The sequence below is a fragment of the Crocuta crocuta genome, unplaced genomic scaffold, assembly GCF_008692635.1.
Source record: "Crocuta crocuta isolate KB4526 unplaced genomic scaffold, BGI_CrCroc_1.0 scaffold58, whole genome shotgun sequence".
Classification (NCBI taxonomy): Eukaryota; Metazoa; Chordata; class Mammalia; order Carnivora; family Hyaenidae; genus Crocuta; species Crocuta crocuta.
Window position 1 is genome coordinate 1,167,921 of NW_027532417.1, and position 11,221 is coordinate 1,179,141.

The 11,221-nt window shown below is 35.6% G+C and overlaps 1 protein-coding gene across 1 annotated transcript in view; it reads left to right on the forward strand.

Moving 5' to 3' along the window:
• TNNI3K (TNNI3 interacting kinase) overlaps positions 1–11,221 on the forward strand; it is a 276,640-nt gene that overhangs the window by 108,830 nt on the left and 156,589 nt on the right. Inside the window, exons 12-17 of the mRNA XM_077778981.1 lie at positions 2,459–2,545; positions 3,319–3,375; positions 4,346–4,438; positions 4,522–4,579; positions 4,706–4,900; positions 5,620–5,724. Of these exons, the coding sequence (XP_077635107.1) occupies positions 2,459–2,545; positions 3,319–3,375; positions 4,346–4,438; positions 4,522–4,579; positions 4,706–4,900; positions 5,620–5,724 (595 nt within the window). The remainder of the gene's footprint in view (positions 1–2,458; positions 2,546–3,318; positions 3,376–4,345; positions 4,439–4,521; positions 4,580–4,705; positions 4,901–5,619; positions 5,725–11,221) is intronic.

Below are 11,221 nucleotides of genomic sequence, written 5' to 3' on the forward strand. Positions count from 1 at the left end.
CATCCCCCCACCCCCACTCAAAATAAAGAAATAACATTTTTTTTAAATCTTCAAGTGTTCCCCATATCTCCTACATTAAAATCCAAACTCCTTATCTTAAAATCCAAAGCTCCACATCAATTGCATTGAAGTGTGAACTCCTGGTCAGCATCAGCTGGGACCTTGTTACAAAAGCAACTCTCAGGTCCCACTGTAGACCTTTTGGTCAGAATCTCTAGCGGCAGGGCTCAGGAATCTGTGGTTTAACATGTGCTCCAGCTGATTCTTAAACACACTAAAAAGTTTGTGAAGTGCTACCTGACATGCACTTATTTATTTCTCCAGCCAGGTCTGGAACCCTTCTCATCCTTGCCTGTGATGCCCCAGCCACACTGGCCTTCTTTCATTTAGGAAGGTGTCACATTTGCTCCCACCTTGGGACCTTTATATTGTCTGTTAGAAATTTGCCTATTGTCTAATTCCGTTCAGGTCATGAGGTGTCCCTGATTGTAAGCACAGGAGAATCCAAAGAAAAAGTGTGAATNATATGCACTTATTTATTTCTCCAGCCAGGACTGGAACCCTTCTCATCCTTGCCTGTGATGCCCCAGCCACACTGGCCTTCTTTCATTTAGGAAGGTGTCACATTTGCTCCCACCTTGGGACCTTTATATTGTCTGTTAGAAATTTGCCTATTGTCTAATTCCGTTCAGGTCATGAGGTGTCCCTGATTGTAAGCACAGGAGAATCCAAAGAAAAAGTGTGAATAGGACTGGTTCCTCATTATTTCCTCATAACCTATGTTTGTGATTTGAGAAAATTATAGATATACAGTCATGAATTGAAATCTATGGATAAGAAAATGGACAACAGTTGTTAATTCTGTAGATTTAAGTTTTGCTACAAATTTTAACAATTGTCATCACAATGTTGTTGTTGTTTTTGAAGAAGCTGGTGTTGGGATATTACATTCGGAAAAACTTTTTTTATATTTATTTTATTTATTTTTGAGAGAGAAAGAGAGAGAGAGAGAGAGAGAGAGAAAAGGAGACTGAACAGGGAAGGGCAGAGAGAGAGGGAGACAGAGAATCTGAAGCAGGCTCCACACTGCCAACACAGAGTCCAATGCCTGGCTCGGCACAAACCATGAGATCATGACCTGAGCTGAAGTCATTCGCTTAACCATCTAAGTCACCCAGGTGGCTCAGGAAAAGCTTTTAATGCTAGTTAGTATCTTAATTACTCCATCTCATGATCTTGCATGCTCTATTAAATTCTTTTTTATTTTTGAAGAGGGATTTAATAAACAGGCATACTTCTCAGCCTATACAGTATACATTAGCTAGGTGTGTTCTAAACCAGTGTTAACTATGAAACCTCCATGACTGATAAGCACTTCTGCTTTTTCAATTCCTAAAGTTTACCATTTTCACAATGAGTTCTATTGCATTTCACAAGTCTCTTGGCAGGGTCTTTAAGGCTGACTTTGTTTTTCTCTTGTATAAATTAGCTTCAGTAGATTATTTTTATAGTTAAAACATAATATAGTATCAAAAAGTTTAGTTCTATTTAAAGTCATTGGTCTACTCAGGGGAGCATTTGGCATTTTTTATCTTACACAGTAAGTACCTACTACAATTAATAACCCCCCTAATTTTGGTGGTGTTCTCAGCAATTTATTTCTCAGTTGTGTAAAAGTCCAGTGTGGGCATTTCTGGTCAGTAGATGGCTTTCTCCCATCCCCTAGGACCTTAGAACCATCTGCATTCAGCCAGTGGATTGGCAGAGTAGAAAAGGTCTTTTTCTAAAAGCTCAGAGTTGCAAGTGGCATCACTTTTGTTCATATTCCCTTGGTGAGAATTTCTCACAAGGCCATAAGTGGATGCAGGGGCGACAGGGCACTTATCTCCCAGGGTGGACAGCCATTTCCAGTGACAAAATCACTCCATGAATGGGGAGCACAAATATTGATAGGCAGCCAGCCAGCTGTCTCCTGTCACAAAAACCTATGTAAATTATCTTAGGACCATGTTATACTTCAGTTGCCAACCAAATGTAATGTTCAATCAAAGCAAACACATCCTTCTTTCCTGGTTACCATATGTGCATTTCACCCTTTTAATGGTCCCTTTAGCACCTCATATTTCCTCATTTAGAAATTCTCATCATTATTCAACTACAGTAAGCTTCTTAGGGACAGAACCATAGTCACTTTGTTTTTTGTATCCCTCCCACCCAATATAGTGCTTAACACGGAGTCTCACCTACAGCTGAGGCTCAATGAATTATTTTGACTGACTGACTGAATGAATGAATGAATGAAAGAATGAGTGAAAGTACTGCATACCTACTACAATATAATATCTCTTAGGATATTGCCTGTGCTTCAAGCTGTCTCTAGTCACTTTTGAGTTATATGGTGAGCTGAATAAATCAAACAGAAATTAAGATTCTTTGTCCTTTCTGTCTTTTCATGAAGGACATGATGCGATTGTCACACTTCTGAAGCATTATAAGAGACCACAGGATGAACTGCCCTGTAATGAATATTCTCAGCCTGGAGGAGGTATGACTTTCTTACTCACTTTTTGTTAGTACAATATTGTGCCTAATGGCAAACCTTTGTTTCTATTACTGTTATTCTGGGGTTAAGGAGGAAGGCATGTGAGATTTTAAGAAAACTTTTATCTGGGTGAGGCTGAAAATAAAGAAGCCTTCACTTGGAGCACCTGGGTAGCTTAGTTGGTTGAGCTGACTTTTGATTTCAGCTCAGGTTATGATTTCATGGCTTGTGAGATCAAGCCCAGAATCTGAATCCATGCTGACGGTGAGGAACCGGCTTGGGATTTTCTCTTTGCCCCTCTCCCACTCACATTTTCTCTTTCAAAATAAATAAATAAACTTAAAAACAGAAGAAAGCCTTCATTTAAGCTGTTTTTTTCTAATTCACCAATCTGCAGTTCCTTCAAGGCTAACTAAGATTCCCTGAACTGGGTGTTTTTGAGGCTTATTCATGACTAGGGAAGCGTGGGTGAACTGAGAGCAGTCGTGTTCAGTAATCTATTAAGGCAGGCCAAAGAATATCATACCCAGACACAAATTAAATCTTTTGGAGTCTGCTGGATCTTGGTTTTTTATTTTTAATCTTTTTATGTACTTTCTAAATAAACGCTCGCTATACAGTTTCAGTATCCAGAGAAAGACCTGGGTAAAAGCTATATTCTCACTTGGTTTTCTTAGCAAATTTCTTTTGTCACCTGCTTCTTTTTATAATATTTAATGTTTATGTAGAAAAAAATAATGGCTACTTTCAACTCTATAATCTAATTTGATTTCTAGATGGCTCCTATGTGTCTCTTCCATCTCCCTTGGGGAAGATAAAAAGCATGACAAAAGGTATTTCAATATGGGACAGTTGTTATACTTTATTATTCCAGATTCCTGTTGCCTCAAATATGATAACTTTCTATTTTGTTTTACATATGTACATGATAACTATTTTGCATTCATAAAGAATATTACCAACAAGCCATTCTTCCCAGTTAACCTTATCTGCTGTTTTGTTTTGAATATGCCATCTCAGTTCATGAAGATATAACAAAGAGAATTTCATGAGTACTAAAGAAAGATCAAGTTCTTAAAGACATTTGTACTTTTAATGAAATCTAAATTGCCAATGTTAATATTTTTAAGGAGAATTAGGAATAGGTGTGCCATAGGAAAATAAAGTTGAAAAAAGAGGTTATTTTTCCAAAGACCCCAAATAAGTAAAATGTTGGAAAATTCTTGTGTGGATGCTGCACATAGAAATTAATACTATTGAATCAGGAAAATTTTATTTTAAATATACAATTCGACTATAAATTTGTATTTAACTATTTCGAATTTAAAGTTTTTGTTTTTAAATTTTTGATTTAGGATGTTTGCTCTGAATGATTCACATTCTTATTTTTTTACATCTAATTGGCATCCCTTTGAGATTTAACTTATAGATATTTGGCTAAGCCTACTGTGGTAGGCTGCAGGGGTTGACCAGATAAAACTCCTTATCATGATGTGATATGAACTGCACTCCAGTTGCCCTGTCATGCAGACAAGCTAGTTGTTGATGAGATTAGGAATCAACCCTTAGCCCTGATAACAAAGGTCAGAGAACAGAGACAGAAAAGTAACATGTTTTTAATGCAGGGGGATAGGGATCATTCGTGATAAGGTTTTAGCATCTCCAAGGGTCAACTGTATTTGGAAAATTAAATGTTGCTGGGGAATGACATTTTTGGTTAAGTAAAGTATGTATGTAAATCATGCGGACACATCCATGTACTTTTTTAATCTTAAGAAAGAAAATAACAATTCCTGTTTTCAGAAAAGGCAGATGTCCTCCTCCTAAGGGCTGGATTACCCTCACATTTCCATCTTCAACTCTCAGAAATTGAGTTCCATGAGATTATCGGCTCAGGTAACCTAAGAAAACACTAGTCTGCTGTAGTTTCAGCAACTCAAGATAAAATGTGTTTACTCATTTCTCTTAAACAATTTTAGGTTCCTTTGGGAAAGTATATAAAGGACGGTGCAGAAATAAAATAGTGGCTATAAAACGGTAAGCAAGCAAATGAGAAAATTTAGCATCCGACTGGAGTTGTGAACTTTAAGAAGCATATGCATGGCAAGCCTCTTGTTTTGATCCATCTGCTGACTGAGGATCCCCTGCTCCTGCCATTTGCAGTTACCGAGCCAACACCTACTGCTCCAAATCAGATGTGGATATGTTTTGCCGAGAGGTGTCCATTCTCTGCCGGCTCAATCATCCCTGTGTAATTCAGTTTGTGGGTGCTTGCTTGAATGATCCCAGCCAGTTTGCCATTGTCACTCAGTACATATCAGGGGGTTCTCTATTCTCCCTCCTTCATGAACAGAAGAGGTATGGTTCTCTTGTTCTGACTTATATCACTTTATGTGTCATCAGAATTATCCTTCAGTACTTCAGAGACTTTCTGCCTGGGTGACCCTTTACCTTCTGAAATCTCTGAGTACTAGGAAAGGTGGCATTTTAAAGATGGCTAATAATTTTGCCCAAGAATTATGTTTTAGTGAATAGAAATACTTCTGTGCTTTCTTAACAGGAATTCAGTTGAAGATAAACTATCCAAGAAATTTAAATTAGCAACTGAAGCTTATACTAATTAAGTTAATGTGACATACCAATAAAGCAGATATATAAGCTCAGACTAAAATAACTCAGAATAAAAGAATTATCAGGGGTCCTAATATTTATTCTTTAAAGTTAAAAAAGAATAGCCTTGCAAAATTTAATTTTAATTCACTTCCTAGATATAGACCTACAATAATCAGAATATGGTTTCTCTCAGTTATTTAAATAGAATCCATTTTATGTTATTATAAAAAATTAAATATAATATTATAAACATAAACTCAAGTAGAATATTTTAAATATAAAGGGTAAGCATCNGAAAGCTATTTTTCCAGATTTCTTTGAATTTTTAGCTTAATCTTCAATAAAGCAAAAAAGGCTGAAAGATATACAGAATAACAAATCACACACACCATTGATTTCTTTAAGAAAGATGTGTTACTGGCTTTGACTATTTCACTCTCACTGAATCTATTTTTAAATTCTAGGATTCTTGATTTGCAGTCTAAATTAATTATTGCAGTAGATGTTGCCAAAGGTATGGAGTACCTTCACAACCTGACACAGCCAATTATACACCGTGACTTAAACAGGTATTTTCCCCCCTAAATAATGAACATAGAATTGTGTAACTAACTGAGACTCTAAGACATATTTAAGTGTCTCTTCACTGAAGATACGGTGTAACTTCACTTAGACACATTACAAATCAGAGTTTTCTTCTCTGTGGTAAGGGGACAGGCTACTTTAAGGCCAGGTGATAGAAAGTTTTGTCATTGTCTTTTACAGAAATAGAAAGCTATATAACTGCCTCTTGGGGATCATTCAAATCTATGAAAAATGTCCACAAAGAGAGTGATGTCTTAAGATTCACCAGCTAGCTAGTTCTCAAATCAATAAAGTCAGATCAAGAATTTAGGTCAAAGACTATTATAGAATTTCAGGTCTCATACAAAGTCAGGTGTTATGGGAGGTCCTGATTTAAATTACCTACTTTTGTGCTGCCATTTTGGTATTTTTCTAATAGTAAATTCAGCCAAAACACAGCAGCTCATTTACGTAGTTTTCATGTGAAGTTATTTTCGTGTGGGTCAGAGACTTGAAACAAATATGGAATTAGAGTATTCCAGGAGTGAAACCCCAAGATATTTAAAAAAAAAAAAACAACTTTTGAAACAGTGGAAGCTTTCTAGGCAAAGTCTTACAAGAAGGCCAATCTACAAAATGTAGCAGCTTTAGTTGAAGACAATTGTAGGGTAAAGAAATCTGTTCACTTAACATTTTCTACTGCCAGGGAGGGAGATCCCCAGGCCGTCTGTGGAATCCCTAAGGTGCTGGGGAAAAGAGCCAGACAACCATTGATGTAGGTTATGAAGTGAGTCAGATTATTCGAAGGCAATAATTTTCATTTGATTATTATCAATAACATTCATATAGATTCCATATATAAATTTTTGTATAAAGTCCACAATTCTGAGACTACTAAAAAGTAATTACTCCATTCAACCTTTTGTTCAATAATTATTTGGGTATCTACTATGTTTAAAGTCTTTATACTTGGCCCATTAGAGCTTACAATATGAAGCTGCCAGACACTTCATTCTCAAGGGCCTTTCGTAGTTTTAGTAGAGCAGAAAAATACTTACCTAATTATGTTTTAGGTATCAAGTAACAAGTTCCATAAGAGAGATATTTAAAGATTCTGTAAAATTTTAGAAGGAAGGATATTAATTACTTCTGAGGAATCTAGAAACATCTTCATGAAAGAAGAGACATTTCAACTTGACACCAAAGGATTGATGGAATTTGGGAGTGTAACCTAGGCTTAGGGAAAACATTAAGAAAATAGAGATTAGAAAGCTAAAGGCGAATACAGGAACAATGAATAGTTTTTGCTTTAGTGGATCAAGTGTTTATGAATGTATGTGGTATATGTAATGTAGGAATCAGATGATTGGGAAAGAAATTCAGAAAGATAAATTGGAACAACAGCACAAAAATCAGTGAAATCCTAGACTTTAGGTAGTTTAGACTTTGTTCTGTGAGAAAGAAGTAGGTACTGCAGATGGTTGAACTAGGAATCAGAAGTTTGGAACTGTATTATGGAATAATTAATCTAGCATCTTGGTAAAAGATGAACTTGATGGGAAAGTCAAGAAACTGATGAAGCAGTTGTTGCAGTAATTTAAGTGAGAAGTAATGAAAAGCAGAATTTTACTAGTGGCAGTGGAAATGAAAGGGAGAGACATATTAAAGATAGGGGAGATAAAATAAATTAGCTATGAGAATGTTTGAATCTTAGATATTGGAAGTAAATGTGTGTGGGATATAATCCATTTAAAATTATTAGTTTTCATACAAAGGTAATTTCTTTGTTGTTATTAGGTTTTTTGTTTTTTACCTCTCTTTTAAAAACATTTGTGTTAATAAATATTTTTTCTTTGAGTTTCAATAAAAGTGTTTAGGAAATAGATTTAGGTGATAAGTTAGCATAATATAAACTGAAGATTTGTAAGTTTTAGGAGGATTATATTGTCATCCCAACCATTTTGCATGTGGTATTAAAACAAATGTGTGATTGTTGAAAGTTTTTTCTAGCTGTAACTTTTCAATTATGGGGCAGTTGACTGTGCATTCTGCTGCCCTGTGAATAAATGCAAGTTGTTACCACCAGGTCGTAAAGCAGGACCAAAAATATAAATTGTGATTAAAGTAAAAATAGAACATTTATTCTATAACAGATATGTTTATATTTACCATTTTTTCTGTTTCTAATCTAACTCAAATGCTCTAAATCATACCAAAAGTCTTCAAATTTTATAAAACACTGTTTCATAGATGCATTCAGTATAACAGAGTCCCAAACTATTGTATTTATTATTTTTGAACTGTTTATTTTACTAGTTTTTAATCTTCCAAAAATAAAACATTCAGTTTTTCAGAATAATGCAGATATAGCATTGTACATTGCTCAAAAGAATGTAAGTGCTTCCCCTTAGAGGCCTTACTACACTATAGTTGGGTACATAGAACATGTTCCCAAGAAACAATTTATTTCCCATGTAAGGTAGAAAATTACTAAGGACCAAAATGATTAAGCAGCAATTTTACTGGAAATCAAAGGATTTTGAGTAAGTCAGAGATCAAAGTAGAGTGGAAAGCTTCCTGGAGGATGTAGAGCTAAAACTAGACTTTGAAGAACAGGCGTGTATCTTCCCTCAGTGTCCTCAGAGCATACTAACCCTTGCATGTCCATAGTGCTTTCTGAAGTCCCACTGAAAGAGGTAAAAGGAAAGATTATCATCAGAGTGAGGAACTTGGACATATTTGCGTTTTTGTATTGAAATGACCTGTTTACATTTTTCTTTCTCCCGCTAATCTGGGAATGTCCGGGTTTCAAGAGCGAAGATCCTTCTCTTTATTGCAGAGATGTTCAATCAATGCATTTTTAACTGAACCAAATTTTAGGGGCATTTTTATGAATATCATTTTAGGAAGCAATGGCCTAGTTGATACAAGTATGGCTACTTTTATGTAGAGTCTGACTAACTTTCCCAATACTTTTTTATGGTGTGAAGTAAAGAGGCTGTTTGAGCTTATTGATAAGCTTACAGAGAGGGGACACTTCTGTCTTTGATTTTTGCCGTTGTTGATTTATATGAGTGAGAGGAAAGAACTCTGCCTTTCCCTTGGGAAGCTTCTCACCATACAGGTCTGAAAGTTAATTTTGATCTTTAAGTACGTACTAAGGAGAAGTTGTAGGAATGAGTAAGGAAGTGGTTCTTTCCAGTGATGATGATGAGAATGATGATAAAGCCCACCATTCATTTACCACTCACAATGTGAAAGGAGATCATGTATGCTCTCAGTTAATCTCACAACAATCCTATAATAGAGCTATTATTATCTCCATTTTACTGATAAAGAAACTAAGTCCAAGGTGACATCCGTAATTCACAGTGTTTTTAGCATTATATTATGCTGTCCCAACAACAACAAAACCAAGTTGAAACAGAGAGATAGACAGAGGCTGATGATACTAGGTAAATATCAGCATTTACCAACTTTGCTTTCTGTGACCCAAATAATTTCCAATATCATCTCCTTGTGATTCTGTGTTCCTGCTTTCTTTCTTCTTTTACAACCAATGTTCTGCTAGTGTGGAACAGAAAATCTGTATGATATGTTTCCTTTGGTCAATAGTATTTAAATAGTTTAAAATTTTTTTTACTATTTATTCATTTTTGAGAGAAAGGGAGAGACAGAGTGTGAGCAGGGGAGGGGTAGAGAGAGAGAGAGAGGGAGACACAGAATCTGAAGCAGGCTCCAGACTCTGAGCTATCAGTACAGAGCCTGATGTGTGGCTCAAACTCACAAATCATGAGATCATGACCTGAGCCAAAGTCAAGACGTTAACTGACTGAGCCACCCAGGTGCCCCTAATTTTTTAAGTGTATATAGCTTTAGACAGGAATGCACCTTCCAATTTGTTGTAAACCCCACTACCTACCAACTTACCAACTTAAACTTGGCCCAATTGATACCTTCATTTTGAAGCATTGGAGCTCACAAAGCATAGTTTACAGCTAAAGGCTTTAAAGCTTTTTATTGAATACAAGCAGCTCTCTGTTTCCTCGGAAAAGTACATTTTCCGAATTGTTTGACACTGAAACCAAAATCTCATATGCAGTGAAATAGTGTTACTTCCATCATAGAGTGGCCATTGTACTCCCATGAGATATGTATATGAAAGCATTTTGTAAACTGTGAAGCACTATACAAATGACATTTGCTCTTGCTATTAACCCCTCTGTTCCCTTATGTGTAGAAGATGGAAAAATACTCTACAGTATTCTCAAACATATCAGTATTTCTTTTTAAGTAACAAATAATTAACTGGGGTCTAGGTCTGCATCTGAGAAAGACCGCTATTGGTTTTTGAGGGTCAGCTTATTTGGGTGACAATAAAGGAAAATAATTAGTGACAATTTAAAAACAGCCAACTTACTGATGACGAATGACAGATACTATAAACTGACAAAGCTGGTAAGGGCTAAAAGAATTTTAATTTTAAAGATACATTTAACTAAATTAGTGAAGTTTTCAAAAAGTATGAGGGAAAAATATTGGTAAAAAATTAATAATTGTTTTTAAGCTGAGGTATACATTTGCCTTTCAATTGAATATAAATATAAAAGCCTTCATTTCAAAAAAAAACTCAGTCAAGTACAAATAAACAATTTTACTAGTTTTTTCTAACTACTGACCTATTTGTTAGAGTTGTATTCCTTAGTTCTCATAGTCTAGTCTTAGCTATGACTTTCCATTGTGACTTTCCCAATAAGTGGTGATACAGAGTTTAATATTCACTGGCAAATACCACCTTGCAAAGATCTAAATGCAAACCAATTGATTACAGTGCAATAATTATAGTAGGTCATGAAAGAGAACCCACTGAAACTCATGAAATCCTTCATAACTCTACTTTCGTAGTTCTCTAGTATTAAACCAGACACAAGTGACATTTTAATTTTTTTGAAATTTTTCTCATCTGTTTCCACTTTAAAATTGGAATGAATTAATTAAACAATATGAATAATTGAGTGCTTGATATGAGCCAGAGTCTGTGCTATGCCTAGGGATACAGCTGAGAATGCTAGCCCATAGCATTTTTTCTAGAAGAGCTTGGTGGCTAATGAAGTATTTCCCCAAATTTCCCAATCATAAGCATCATCTGGGACCCTCATTAAAAAATAAAAAAAACTACTGGATGGCTCAGTAGTTAAGTATCCAACTTCTGCTCAGATCATGATCTTACAGTTCATGAGTTCAAGCCGCACATTAGGCTCTGTGATAACAGCTCAGAACCTGGAGCCCACTTTGGATTCTGTGTCTCCCTCTCTCTGCCCCTCCCCAACTCGTACTCTGTCACTACCTCTCAAAAATAAATAAAAACATATAAAAAAATTTTTAAAGATCAAAGACTCCTCCTTTAAAGGCACAGATTGAGAATGTGCTAAATTGGGCCTAAGAATCCATACTTTTAAACAAGATTGCTGGGTAATTCTTATGATCAAACGTGAGGGGGAA